Source organism: Nycticebus coucang, chromosome 11 (assembly GCF_027406575.1).
Source record: "Nycticebus coucang isolate mNycCou1 chromosome 11, mNycCou1.pri, whole genome shotgun sequence".
Lineage (NCBI taxonomy): Eukaryota > Metazoa > Chordata > Mammalia > Primates > Lorisidae > Nycticebus > Nycticebus coucang.
Genome location: NC_069790.1, coordinates 63,281,386 through 63,296,901, shown reverse-complemented (window position 1 = coordinate 63,296,901; position 15,516 = coordinate 63,281,386). Strand labels below are relative to the sequence as shown.

Here is a 15,516-nt window from a genome sequence, read left to right as displayed (position 1 = left end):
AAGTTCCAAAGAATTTATTATCAAAACTAAAAACAAAACTTCAGTTGTACATAAAGTAATTAATCTTTAAATCAGCTATTAAGGGAAAGTGGCAATGCAAGTTTACACACATTACTGCAGGCAAAGAGTAAAGGCGAAGGAGAACTCCAGTTGGAATGTCGATGATATTCGCAGCTTCCTTCTTGATTTAAACACTCATGACACACTGAATGAACTGAAAGAGAGAAAAGTCAGTGTTATACTATTGACCTCAAAACACTTAGTACATCAAGCCTATCTTTACCTAGCTAATGTTTTAATTTTCAAATTTGAATTGTGGGTTAAGAACAATACAATTTTCTATGATGCAAGTGAGTGAATGACATGAGAAGTTTCATTTTTTTAGGGAAGCAGTCGAATAGAAAATCCAATGGGATTTTTCACATGGAAACTTCTTACAGGAAGCAGGTGTATGTATTACTCCAATGGAGAAAGCATTATTTAAATACCAAATAATATCTAAGACTCTAGAAATGGCTGGAAAGGTTCTCACAAGTAACTAGAGTTTATAGGGTCCTATCACACGAGGACTTCCAAACTGTACAGTATTACCTGACTACTCTAATGAACTACTTTTGAACAGTTTCTTTTCATCAAATCTGCTTTGTTAAATCAAATCCTACCATACAAATATGTGTTTGCACAGAAACAGAACAGCCGAAATAGCAGATACTCAGAAACCTAGAGTTTAGAAGCACTGGTATTTGCTGTGAAATGTTGGCTTCCCCACTAAACACACAGCAATAGATTCTGCCTTTGTATCAGTTTTCTTTATTTTCCCAACACTAGTAAGATTCTTAAGGTACTACTAATCCTTGTAGTTCTTCCACAGGGCCACACTGATTATACCTATTTTAGAGAAAAGGACACCAAGGATCGTGATGTTTAGAAATGTTTTAAGATTTCTGAGGCTAAAGACCATGCTCTTTCCATTCCCCACGCAGCCTCTTGATCTTTGGAAATAGTGGCAGGACTGTCAACTAAGAAGTAAGGCACAGTAAAAAGATCACACCTTTAAGCAGAAGAAAAAAGCATATACACACACACACTAAGACTTTTCAAAGTCTATTTATAGAACTGTAGCAGCTGCTAAACTAAAAATATGTGCAACTTAAAATTTTTTGCAATGGAGAAACATTTTAGAATATCCAGTGATTCTGATTTTAAAAGTTGATTTTTTTAAAATCAGTGGCTAAGCAAAAACTGACTGAACAACTAAACATTTCTCTAGCTTTGTTATGTACATCCAACTAATGCCATTCAAGATGGCACTTGGTTAATTCACACTGGCTGCATGGCTGTACCCTACCACATTTAGCATGGTTGTTCAGTAAATAACTTGTTTTAAATTGGGGTTGAAGTTGGTACTTGCCTTATGTTCTCAAAGAAGAACACTGGTATGCAAAGTACAGCTTTGACCTATTAAAACTGCTTCTCAGTGATTGAGATGGTTTGTTTACAGAAAACAAAAGCAGACACAGTATCTGCATAATGTTTTTCAAGGACAAATACAAATCAAATAATAGTCTCATTATGGATGAGACTGATGAATTAATAAACTTTGGATGATAACTCCTGATCATTTAATCCCTGCTTTCTCCAGCATCTTTTACACGTTCTTAATAGCTAACTTCAAAAGGAATGCCAGTCTTGTGTACATCTTATTTTATCTACTTTGCTCTTAATTTACTGACACTTACATCATCATATGGGAAATTCACAAAACCTTGCTGAGCAGTATCCCGTCTTCGAAAGCTGTCTGTAAAACAACACCAATGTATGTTATTTATTTAAACAGCTTTTCTAAAAATCACTATAGTTAATTTTTGGCACTGAGTTCAAACTGAAGTAACATTTTAATCCTATAACCAATCAATAGTAACAAAAGACCAAAGAAAAGAAGGCAACTATATAAATACTGAGAGATATAATATGCAAGAGTAACAAAATAGGCAGAAGTTGGCTAGCAGTCTTTTTCAGTGTGGAGCTGGAAGAAAATACTTTACCAGGGTGTCCTCAAACTATGGCCCGCGGGCCACATGAGGCGGTGTGATTGTATTTGTTCCCATTTTGTTTTTTACTTCAAAATAAGATATGTGCAGTATGCATAGGAATTTTTTCATAGTTTTTTTTTAAGCTATAGTCCGGCCTTCCAACGGTCTGAGGGACAATGAATTGGCCCTGTTTAAAAAATTGGAGGACCCCTGCAATCCCAACCCCAAATCAGTAACAGGTGTGCAACTTCTGAGGTCCTTACTTGTGATGAAAACATGGAATTTCAAACTTCTTAATAACATATATTGCCTAATTAGGAAGTAGATGGATAGTATCCTAATAGGTCAAATAGGCTGTGATCAAATATCCTACTGATTTTAGCACTGACCTATTGCAAAGGATTTAATTTTTTAAAATTCTTTTCACTATTTCATATTCTAAGGAGAAGTCATAATCAAAATCTGATCAAAATGCACAAATTACCTGCTTATGTTTTAGAACATTTTAGTACAATTTATTTAAGCTTATTTAAATGGAAGATAAGTAATCTAAAATAAATTCTGAATAAACAAGATTATTCTGCTAGTTATGCTTGACAAATGTTAAAGAACTACTAAAATAGGGTGGTGCCTGTGGCTCAACAGAGTAGGGTGCTGGCCTCATATGTGGAGGTGACAGGTTCAAACCCAGCCCCGGCCAAAAACTGCGGGCGGGGTGGGGGGGGGAACTACTAAAATAAGAAAAACCCAGAATGTTAAGAATAAAAGTTCAGAAGCACTGAGAAATGAAATAGGTGTCATAGAAACTGTCTTCTTGGTGTTGACATGACCTCACAGAACACACCTGTGAGAGCACGCAATTTCACGCAGCAGGCAATGTAGTCATCAAAGGTGATCTTTCCATTGGTGCTGTATCGTTTTGCAATTGAATTCACAGCCTGGGGACTCAACCTAAATCCTGAAAGGAAAAAAAAGTCATCCAGTAAAAAAGTAAAAGGATTGGAAAACAGACAAAGCAAACAAAAATCAAAACCATTAAAAAGAATCAAGCACAATTTTTTAAGACTGTGAACTCATTTTTATGAGCACACATAACTTCTAACAAACAGAAACTTTTAGAATTAAAAAATGACTTCTACCAATGAGTAGAGAGTTCTAGTAAGCCATACCCACCCATTGTTGTCAGGGCCTTCTGCAATTCTTGAGGCTCCACTGTTCCACTCCTATCACTGTCAAAACTGAGGAAGTGTTGTCTCCAGCCATTTAGTACAGACCAGAGTTCTTTAAATTCATTGAAGCCCATTGTGCCAGACATATCTCTCTGAACTATAATCAAGGATCAGAGCTTTATTTTGTAGTATTTTCTAGTGATTAAATGAAAGATGAAGGATAAGGCAAATTTAATGTTCTTTCAGCTAAAATGGTGTAAAGTTTAGTATACCTTTCTTTGTATGCTATAATAAAAACAGCAATAATAAAGAAGTAATAAGAGCAGTGGTTCTCAACCTTCCTAATGCCGCAACCCTTTAATACAGTTCCTCATGTTGTGGTGACCCCCAACCACAAAATGGTCACCACAACATGAGGAACTGTATTAAAGGGGGGCGGCATTAGGAAGATTGAGAACTACTGCTATACAGAAAAAGCTCTGAGTGCCTATTTTTACTACAAGAAAAAGATAACCTATAAGGAAATAACATCACCATTTGTTACTGGATCTGGGCGCCTGAGGCTATGCTGTTCTGTTCACCCTTTCATCCTAGGGTCATCTTTGGCACCAACATTCTCTTGTTTAGTCTTCCCAGACCTAAGAATTTCACTTCTGGAAAAAGAGGTGGGATAGAATACACCACAGGGTTAGCACTAGCTGAGTTCAGTTACAGGTAAGTGAAAAAGCCTGTCACTTGAAGGTCATGTGTGAGTCATACAAAGCCATCAATGTTAAAAGCAAATACTCCCCTGACACTCTAATTTCTATACTGGTTCTACTTTGATGCTTCCTTGAATTCCTGAACAATGAACATTCCATTTACTCAACTAATTTCCTTTTTAAAAAATCTATTTCAGAATATCACAGGGGTACACATATTTTGGTTACATGATTTGCTTTTGTACATTTCAGGTCAAAGTTGTAAGTGTGCCCTTTACCCAGAAAATGTGTGCATTGTACTTGGTAGGTGTGAATCAACCCAGCTCCTTCTCTCTCCTTCCCCTACTTGATTCCCATTGAGTTTTACTTCCATATGTGCACATAAGTGGTGTTCGACTAGTTCCAATTTAGTGTTGAGTAATGTGGTGTTTGTTTTTACAGTCTTACAATACTTCCCTTAGAAGAATGTTCTCTAGTTACATCTAGGTTGTTACAAAAGATATTAGATCACCATTGTATCTTTTCTATAAAACGTCTTTTTTTTATAGGGTAATTAAAAGCTATTTCAGAAAGCTTTTAAGTAATCATTTTGCATTGGGTATTAAGTATAATTTTGCTTTGGGTATTGAGATGAATTCCTTAAGGAAGGAAATTTTGTGCAAGAAAAAAATGTTCTAGGCAACAATCAAGGTAAAGGATACATCCAGCATTGAAACCATAAGCCGACAAGTCTCCAGGTTAAAAGCTGTTAAGAAAAGCACATACATATTAATACAATTTCAAAAATTCACATTATATATGGTACATTCAAATTCATTAGAAATATGATTTATGCATTTTTATATGCCACTCAGTTTATATGTGACTAAATTATCTAGAGCTTCCCAGTATATTTTTTCCAGATTTTTAAAGAGGATTCCTTCTAGAATCAAATTTGACTTTAACACAGAAATCTTTAGTGTACCATAGTGTTTTATATTCTGCATGGTCAGTGGGAGAATAGGGTTGCTTTGTTCCTACTCTTAAATGACTATGAATAGCTGGTTTTGGTGATTTTGTATACAATCATTTATTTTTCTGTCTTTTCCCTTTAATAACAGGCACTGAGCAGTGATCTCACCTTGCAAGTAGCTCCTCACTGCTTATAAATAAAACCAGACAGAGATGTTTGTAAGAACTGTGTGTTAAGTAAGAGCCCTCCGGAATGAGACCCAATGAACAACTCAATGGTGGCCACTGTTCAGAAAGCTTTTTAGTTTACCTATAGTTTGGGAGCATTCTGAAGGCATTTGAAGCCCTCACTTACACAATCAAACCAGAACATACCCATTGGTTGCAGCCTACTGGTTATCTAAGCATTAGGAAATTAAAGATCCCTTTGTATCTTACATTGTAATAATGGGGATCAATGACTTTGAAGAAATACTGCCCAGCTGCAAAGAAGCTAAAAGGCGGAAGTGACAAGAGAAATGTAGGAAAAGCTAGTATAAATTCTGCAAGATGCACACAGAACACTTTTTACAGCTCTTTCTAGCCTCCTATTTTTTTTTTTCTCTAACCAAAATGAAATTAAAACACAGCTGAGCTAACTAATTACTGTTGTTTCCAAATAGTGCAAACTATGTTTTCTAAATTTAACAGACTCCAGTGTCTGGCATATCCTTTACCAGAAATAAAACACTGAGGACTATTTCCAATTTGGTCCTTCAATCTCCATTTGATCCACAGATAATATTCTCTGCAGAAAGAGTAGGCAACATTTTCCTATACTTTCAGCAAATTGCTGGTCGATTCTTGAGTCTTTTAAGTTGTGTGGAAGTATGAAGTCCCTCTAATCTAGACCAGTGGCTCTCAGCCCTGGTGCTTATGAGAATCACCTGGATGCTTTAAAGAACCCTGACGCCAGCAGCACCTGTGGCTCAAGGAGTAGGGCGCCAGCCCCATATACCAGGGTGGCGGGTTCAAGCCTGGCCCTGGCCAAAATTGCAAATAAATAAATAACCCTGACACCTGCACTGCACCACAGAACAATTAAATCAGAATCTGAGCATGGGACCCTGGTGTCAATAATTTAGAAGTTTTCAGATGATTCCAAGGAGCAGCCAATGTTGAGAACACCATTCTACTCCAAGTGTGATTACTGGACAAGCCATATTAGATTCAGCTGGGGGCTTGTGAGACTTGCAGAATTTCAGCCCTTCAGGGGTGGGGAACCTGTAGCTTTAAGGAAACTAGTGACCCTCCTGGTCCTTAAGTGTAGCCTTTTGATTGAATCCAGAGTTTACTTATCAAAACCTTTTATTAAAAGCGACATAGCAGAGACCAACAAAGCTGTACTTGTTTCCTTTTGTGCTTAAAAAAGAACAATCTTGTAATCAGAAAGCCTCAGGTTCCCCACCCAATGTTAACAAGATCCCCACATGATATATATTCACTTTAAAGCAACTGGTTCAACCTGGACCAATGAAATTGGTCCAGGTGAAATTCTCAGGTCTTAGCCCAGACCTCCTAGGTGAGAAACTGGGTTTTGGAAGCTTTCCAGGTGATGCTGACACTACTTAAGTTTAAGAATCACTCTCTAGAAACCTTGACATCCACAGGATAATGCTGACTGTTTGGCTCGCATCAAGGTTTTGGAGGGGCCATAAGGCAAACAACATCAATGTCTCCTGATTATCTAAATGGCATCACCATACAGTCAGCTGTCATCCAAAGCCAGAACCCTGGAAACATCCCCAATTCCCTTTTCCCCCATAATCAATCACCCTCTTATCAGCCCCACTGTCCTGGGTGAGTTAGCCTTTTTCTGACCAGACTCCAGTGACCTTGAATGGATATCCCTAACTCTCATTATATTCTCAGGTCCCCCAATTTAGTCTTTGCCCTTCAGCAAGGGGTGGTCTGTGCTCTCCTATGTAAAGGCTAGTGTCAGTGTTCTGCTCACAGGGCAAAGCTGAACATGTTCACTGGTATAGGGCTACACACTTTCCCTCCAGCTAATCTCTCACTCTCATTCAACCACCTATCCTATCTTTGGGGCAATTTCTCAGTTCCTTTGTTTGCACAGTGCTCTCTCTGGGTCTTTGGATGTGTCATGTTCTACCGGCTTGGAACACAACTCCTCCATCCCACTCACTTTTTGGTTGGCCTAATCTCTGCTCTACTTTCTCTTCTCCTCAGTTTAGGTATCAGTTCTGTATGGAAAGCTTTCCAGACTCCTGTGTGGGTTATGTGCCTGTCCTCTCTGGTCCCACAGCTTCTTTCCTTGCTTATCCAAGTGCTTTTTACGATGCCCCACAGGCAGTGTTTGTGGCTGCACACCCAGCACACGGAAGGTGTTGGCTGGACAGATGAATGGTTGGTAAGACTGAATTCTCATCCCTAGGCAAGAAGCTGCATACCCTGCATTTCATATTTCTCAGTCTAACGAGGAATATGTATTTTGAATACAATTTTTTTATTTTTACTGATACTTAAAATTAATCTATAATCTTAAAATACCAATGAGGGAATAGGGTATGATTTTTGCATTTTAGAAAATTTTCCATATCCATTAACTCAACAGCCACCCATTAAATACTTATCATGTACTGGGCTCAGGGTTCCAAGAACTTTGGAGATACAAATGTGAAATTGGATACTTCCCTGCTGACAGTCCAGGGAATTTATGTACACTCTATAACTAATGAAGATAGAGAGTGGAAAATTGTAACGGAGGGAACAGAAAGTACCAGGAGGTACTAGGGAGTGAGAGGATCCTCCTTGTAATCAGGAGATACATAAAAAGAAGCTAACATTCTAGGAAGGTAAGAAAAGATTTCATGAAAGGTATCTCACTGAAGCTGAGCCCTGAATAACAGAAATGATGGGGGAGGGGTGGCTCTGGTGACAGCTAAGGACCAGTATAAGCAAAGAGAAAAACAGATGAAGTCCAGGCAAGTCAGGCAATGAATATGTGAATAGCTTAATGTGACTTGCAGAACATAAAGGAAGACAGAGAGAACATGGTTGGTTAGACCAGGCTGCATCTATAGAGGACCCTGAATTCTCTCTGTTAGCCTCTCTTTTGGGCACCATGTAAAGACTGTTGGAGGAAGAGGGGAACAGGTTGGAGCAGTGTGTCAGGAAGATCAGAACTCTGGTCATCTTTTATGAGAAGGATCTGAAAGGGAGGGAAAACAATGGGCGGTGAATAATTGTTTTAATGATAAAAACAATTTATCATTCCATACAGTTCTAAAGAACCAGAACACGATGTCCAGTAAACTTGGATGAACAAAACTTTTGCTCAATCTTGTTAGTTGTATATTCTCCCCCAGAAATAGCTTTTAAATAATTTCAAAAGAATTTTTGCTATAACTTTACTTTCATTCTTTCGCCTTTCTTCTGTTCATTCCACTAGAATGCCTCAATTGTCTTTTCTGCTAGTGCAGTGGTTCTCAACCTTCCTATGCTGCAACCCTTTAAAAAGTTCCTTATGTTGTGGTGACCCCCAACCATAAAATTATTTTTGTTGCTACTTCATAACTGAAATTTTGCTACTGTTATGAATTGTAAATATCTGACATGCAGGATGGTCTTAAGTGACCCCTGTGAAAGGGTCGTTCGGCCCCCAAAGGGGTCGCGACCCACAGGTTGAGAACCACTGTGCTAGTGAAAACATAATAAACCTAGCAGGAAAGCCCTACGTCTAGTTGTTTCTCTCAACCTTACCCAGAGGAACTAAATTCAGGGGAAAAAGAGAAGCTGAATTTCTATCCTGTATCAATTTCTCTCATAAATTCTACCTCTAGGTGTGACTGCTTCCTTTTAAATAGGTTAAGAAGGAACCCATAGATACCACGCTGGAGTAGCCAACCCACTTTGGATCCATGCTTTTTGGTTTCTAAGTTGGGGCTGGGTTTAAAAGACTAACGGCTGGCTCGGAGCTGATAGCTCAGTGGTTAGGGCGCCAGCCACATGCACCGAGGCTGTTAGGTTTGAACCTGGCCATGACAATGACAACAATAACAACAACAACAACAACAAAAATAGCCAGGCCTTGTGGCGGGTGCCTGTAGTCCCAGCTATTGGAAGGGGGAGGCAAGAGAATCGCTTAAGCCCAGAAGTTTGAGGTTGCTGTGAGCTGTGACTTTATGGAACTCTACTGAGGGCAAGCTAGTGAGACTGTTTAAAAAAAAAAAAAAAAAAAGACTAAAAGCTGGATAATTTCCATATTACAAAACTTTGGCACCTCACAGGAAGGGTAGTTCTGTGATTCATTACAGTCACCTGGAGATTAAGCAAATCCACTCAATTACATGATCCCTATGATTCAGGAAGTGTCTTCTCTTTAAGGCACTGATCTAAGGCTACCACTAAAGCAACTTTCTCAAATGAAATTTTTAAAAGGACTGCTCCGTAAGCATATGCAACCCGCTGTGTTAATTGGGCTTTAAAATCTTCCACATTTCTTCTACTGAAAGCCTGTAGAATAAATAGTTTATGTTATGACCTCACATTTTGACAAACCCTGCTATTAAAACTTTCTCGATCACAACTTCCACTGCTTGAGATCAACAATTTAATGTATTGTCCACAAAAGTTAAAAAAACCCTACTCTAGAAAGTGCTTCTTTTTGTTTAGGATCTAATTAAATGATGGAAATTTAAAAGATTCTTCTTTTATATTAATTCATCCAATTAGGAAACAGTGGTAGGATACTGAAGTCACATAAAACAAAGGATGATAAAAATAGAAACACAAATAGTTCAAAGACAGCTATCTACTAGATATGCCATGTCAGTTAATAAATACCACTGTAATCCCTTAGGTGTGAATTCTAGTTTGAACATTTTAATCCTTAGATTATCATGAAATTGGGCCTTCAATGTGATGTTTTATCCCAAACAAGTAGCAAAGAACTTGGCAGGTAACACATTGGAGCTAAGATACTGCTCTCTATCCTGGAATTCTTTCTTGGTCAATTCTGTCTCCAAGAGAAAGCACGTGGTGTGTGAAGGGAAATGACAGTTAAGTCCCCAACTGGGATGCAGCATCTTTGCACTATTTCCCTACCTGCAGCTCATGGCAGAGAGAGCTCCAAAAGCAGGAAGGTGGGGCAAGTGCTGAATTACAGGGCACCAGGTCTAGTTGCCAGGAATTGAGAAGAGGGAGAACTACTAGTGTAGGGAGTTCAGAAAGTAGAAAGTGAACTTCCTACTTAGCCTGAACTCATTCTCTGAATTGGAAAGAGAACTGCGAAATGTCATGGCAAGCATTCATGTTGCTACCCTGTTTCCCCGAAAATAAGACCTACTTACAGGAAAGATAAGACGTCCCCTGAAAATAAGACCTAGCGCTTCTTTGGGAGCACACCTTAAAATAAGACACTGTCTTATTTTCGGGGAAACAGGGTAATAGCATGCCCAGGGCTCCAAGTCCAGGAGTGCAGGATAGGCCATTCGGAGACCAGTGGTGTAGGGATGATCACCCAAAGCCCTAAGTGCCAATAGGTCCAGCGCAGAGTAAGCTCTTGGCAAACAGCAGTAAATGTAGCTCCTATCATTAATGACACCTGACCTGGCAGATTTCATTTCAGCACTTTGTGCTCTATGCAGGAGGCTACCCAAACTGTCTCGTACTGGTTCGAATAGTTCCAGATACATAAAACCCAAATCTGAGAAATCCACTAAGCTGGCAGGTAGAGTGAAAGGATTTATATTAAGAACTGTTTTCAAATCAATGTTTGCAAATAATAATCTAATTTACATTTTGAAATTTTAAACTTTCCCGGATCAGAAAGGCTGTTTCCTTTAAACCGCTATAATTGTAAGTAAGTAACAGCTAAAATATCAAACACAGGGTACTTTTAGGGAAACTTTGGGGCTGTCAACTTACGTTTGTATCCTCCTGCAATGCCAGACTCTGTCAGACATCTCTGCAGTTCATCAGCATCTATTTGCCCATCCTTTGGGGGGAAAAAAGGACAATGAATCACAACAGTGATTTGTACTTTTGTTTATCACTCATATTCAGTGCAGCAATGGTAACAAAGAAAATCATGCATGAGACTCTTGTTTTTTAAGAATGCCTTCCAAAGTGGGCATTCTTTTCCTCATTCTACATCCAGAAACAATTTAATGGTGAAAGAATCTTTCTTGGCAACTACTGTTCTCTCAGTCTGAGCTAGGAAACTGCCCAAGCTAAACATTTTACATTACTTATGAAGTTGCTTAAAAATCATATTCCTATTCCTCTTTTTTTTTTTTTTTTTTTTTTGAGAGGGAAAGAGAGAGTAGGGTACACAGCAAACATCAGTAAATAGAAATCTTGGTTCAAGCAGAAAGAGGCCTCCTCTGTCAACATTTCTTATGATGTGGTGAATTTTTTTTTTCTTCAGAGCACGATTGTATCTGGGAGATAAAAGTTGGGTTCCCAGTGCCCACTCATTAACTAAACTAGGTAAGAACTAGTTATTTTTAGTTCTTTTAGTTAGAGACATGTTATTTAAAAAAATTTTTAAATAAAATACCTAAATCCTCACATCCCTGGGTGTTGTAAGTTATAAAAGAGCAGCAAGATCAATGATTTGAAAGACAACGGGTATGCGGAATACAGGATGCCTGGGCTGCTGAAAGATAAGCAGGTAGGGTCACTTACACACTGGAAGCAGGCAATCTAAGAATGTTAGTCTTGAGGTTTGCCAGGTCTTGTGGTTTCAAAGATACAGATCATTAATAGATTAAGCAGATACTTAAGAAGGAAGTCTTCCAGTTTTAGACTCAATTTTCCATTCAGCTTCTCAAGCTATATTTCTTAGAGTGCTACTTCAAAAGTTGGTCTTAGGTTTTTATCACATAACATTCTAAAGAGTTTTCACATTAAGAATTTTCTATTTTTAGCTTTTGACCAAAACAAGATTATGTTGAATTCACAGAATAAACATCACTTTGGGACATATGTGGGTTATACCAAGGGTAGATTACTATACAGAGTGACCTCATACGCCAAGAATTGTCCTCCCTCAGGGCAAACCAGCACCTATCACTCTACTCAGAATGTAGAGAAGGAGGAGGTCTTAGAGAGCTAATCTTAATTCTTTCTCTGGGTCAACAGGCCACAACACCTAATATGGACATGAAAGAGCCAAACTAGTAAAAGAAACTAAATTGTTCACAAGATTAACTTCTTTTTTTTTTTTTTTTAATTGTTGGGGATTCATTGAGGGTACAATAAGCCAGGTTACACTGATTGCAATTGTTAGGTAAAGTCCCTCTTGCAATCATGTCTTGCCCCCATGAAGTGTGACACACACCAAGGCCCCACCCCCCTCCCTCCATCCCTCTTTCTGCTTAGTAAAGCATCACAAGAATGGAGAAGGATGAATCCTATGTACTCAATTTTGATATGAGGACAATTAATGACAATTGGTTATGGGGGGGAAGCGGAAGCAGAAAGATTAACTTCTTGATACTGAAAGGAGAAAAGTAATTTTCCTATTTAGAAGCTGGTGGGTTTTTACCATACTTAGCTATTTCCTAATGGAGTAAATAATAACAATTCAATTCAACCCAAAGGAAATGTTCATTAGAATTTGGATATACATAATTATTAGTATTTAGGGTACATAAACAGGAGTTTGTTTACCAGCTCTTGAAATTCTCTTGAAACTACCCTACACCCTGACAGTTCACTGTTCTAAAAACACCTACTTCACAGATATTCAAAGTATATTTATAATCCTCAGTCTCTTCAATCTGACCCTAATTTAATCACAAGTTTAGTTTCGAACTGAATGTAATACACGTTAACACTTTGTCCTAATTTGTTCTGACTACTCAGAAATAAAAACTAAAATAAACAACTTTCCTCTTTTTCTTTTTCAGAAGCAAAAGGACTCATTTCCAGAAGAAAACTCACGCTGTGTGTGTCACTAAAGCAAAAGCTAACACAAATGGAGAATATGATAATTCTTCAATATTAAAGGGAAAGCTAACCTGTCCGGCTACAGCAGCAAAGTAACCATACAGCGGATCCTGGGTTTGTCCGGGAAATGCCGGCCCTCCAGGTGCCCCTCCATACTGTGAAACAAGAAACGCATATGCATCATTCGGCTGATTCAAGTTTCTTCTCACCACTGGGAGCTTCTGTGCAAAGCCAGGCAAGTGACCGCGTGCCCGCCTGTCCCAAGGTTTATTTCCCCACCACTCTGCACACTCTAACTGCAATCACTCCACTCCTTTCTTACTTTCTCACCCTGTACTTTAAAACTGGCCACTTGGGCCAAAAACATCGTAGTTGTCCTGAAAGTTAAATCTGTTTATGTGAAACAACTTTTAAAATCCCTATTTACCTGCAGATTGCTAAGGTGAAAAGCACTCTAAGCAAGCAACTTAAGGGCAGGGCTCAGAATTATTTTCTTTTTTGTTTGTATAGACTTTATGCTATTTTAAAAGTCAAGTATCACAGAAGGCTGGATTTGGTAAAATGAAGAGACAGGTGTAGCCTAGGGAAGAGTAAGGCCTCCTGTCCAGGCTGTACCTCGTGGGTGACGAGGGAACATGCTGTCTGGGAAACAAGTTTCCACGACAACGCGCATCCCAGACGCCCGGCAAGGCAGCCTTCCTCCAGGACTTTCACTCTAGCTGACTTCCCCGGACCATTTCCCCGCCCTCTTTTTTTTTTTTTTTTTTTAAAGGGAGATAAGGACATCGCTGAACCATTCTAGAATAAAATGTCGCTTTTGGAGGAAACTGACAAGAGGGAGGAAGCCAACGCCCAATTAGCACAATTTCACACCGCGTATCGGAGAGCCACAGGGTGGGCTTCCGGGGTCCAATCTACCAGCGCCTCGGCCCCAGGGACAATCCGGAAGGAGAAAGGTCTGATGAAGACAGGAGGCCGAACCTCAGGGCCCAGGGCGAGGCCGCGAGCGCGCAAGGAAGGGCCGAAGGCGGGAGGCGCATCGGAGTAGCTCAGCAGCGCCTCACCCCGCTGGCCGCGGCATCTCCAGAGCCCGCGAGGGCAATACTTACTCCGCCTGGGTAGTACCCGCCGCCCGCGCCATGGTGCCCGGGGTACGCCATGGTTCCGACTGCACCACCGCCCCGCCGCTCCGCAGCCCTGCCTCCCGGCGGCGCGACCCGCCTCGCCTCCCGGCCTATTGGCCACGTGCCCCCACCCCGCAGCCCGCAGCCCCGCCTCCCGGCCGCGCGCCCCGCCCCGCAGCCCCGCCTCCCGGCCGCGCGCCCCGCCCCGCAGCCCCGCCTCCCGGTTGCGCGCCCCGCCCTACAGCGCCGCACGGGGCCGCCCAAGACCGCTCCACGCGGACCTGGTAAGCGTCCAGCCGCCCCCTCCCGCGCGTGGTTTCTGTCCTGCGCGCGGCTTTCCTGCCCTCGCTCTTAACGTGTCGTTGACTACTCTGTACGCAGGCCGTGCGTGAAGGAAGGTACGGTGGTGACCTATGACCTGCGTTGCAGTTCACACCGAGGACTTTCCTCCCTTCAAAATTAATGGCATTTTCCAACACTGATACTGTGCCCCGGGAATTCTTGTTTTTCCTTCCTCCTTAGCTATTTTCTAGCACATTTATTATTTATACAACTCTACTGGGCAGGGCAGATCGGCTATGGGCAGAGCACAGTTCTAAGGAGAAGGGGCTGAATGCGTTAGGGCTAGTCTTAGATGCCAGTGGATGAAGGAGATACTGAAATAGAAAAAAATATGAAAGTGCACTTGGAAAACAGGAAGAAACTTGAGGGACGGTGCAAGGGGGAGTTTGGCTTGTGGCTGTTTCCACGTTTCATTGAACAATGGCGTATTTCCTTGCCAGGACACAATTCATCGCCTGATTAAGCGGGCGTAGCTCAGATGCGGCTTTTGTAGGACAGAGGACATTTTCTGGGCAGGACAGCCTTGCCCAGATCGTTCGTTCTATAGAAAATGAATTGTTTGAATTATCTGAATGATTGAGGCAGAAACAACCTGTTTCCCTCAAATTATTCAACTGCTTTTCATACAAGAGAAGTGTAGAGCAAACTGTGTGTGGGCAAATATATTCAGGAAGTTGAGAGATTGGAACATCACTTAGATTACTCAGAAAATGTTTTCCTTTTCTTAGAACCGTTTTCTTTCTCACCTAGTTGAACAGTTGGAAGCAATTCACTTGAGAGATTTTTGTTTGGTTTTGTTTTGTGCAATTTCAGTCATGCAAAAAAATGGCTTGCCTTGCCCTCCACTGGACTAGACTTAATGATTATCTGAATTTTAACCTTTGAGAAATGCATTGAGTAAGATTCATAGTATTTCCTGTAGAAATTGCTCTGAAACATCGAAAGAGTTAGCAGCATTTAAGAAATATTGGAGGACCTGCCACTGTGGTGCTGGGCTTGTCTGCTCTGGGCTTCGTTTTCACTAGGTCACTATTTTCCTCATGTACAGTTTCCCACTTGAATCCTCTTTTTGGATAGCCTAACTGCAAAAATGAAAGTCCCAAATCAGGAGAAAGATTCTAATAGTTCTGTTGCCTTTTAGCAAAGAAAACTGCATTCCTGTTTTATATTTGATTCAGAGGGCAGGTTACTGTTATTAAATGCCATAACAATCATCATGTAGATTATGATTTTATGAGAT

General features: G+C 40.3%; 1 protein-coding gene across 1 annotated transcript; it reads right to left on the bottom strand.

Moving 5' to 3' along the window:
- Nucleotides 1-14,059, bottom strand: SRI (sorcin). The gene is made up of 8 exons (XM_053608486.1): nt 13,920-14,059; nt 12,882-12,965; nt 10,783-10,852; nt 4,605-4,648; nt 3,207-3,354; nt 2,878-2,991; nt 1,740-1,798; nt 1-214 (listed from the first exon to the last, which is right to left on the bottom strand). The coding sequence occupies exons 1-8, from the start codon at nt 13,968-13,970 to the stop codon at nt 188-190; spliced, it is 597 nt and encodes a 198-aa protein (XP_053464461.1). The 5' UTR covers nt 13,971-14,059; the 3' UTR covers nt 1-187.
- Between the last annotated feature and the right edge of the window lie 1,457 nt (nt 14,060-15,516).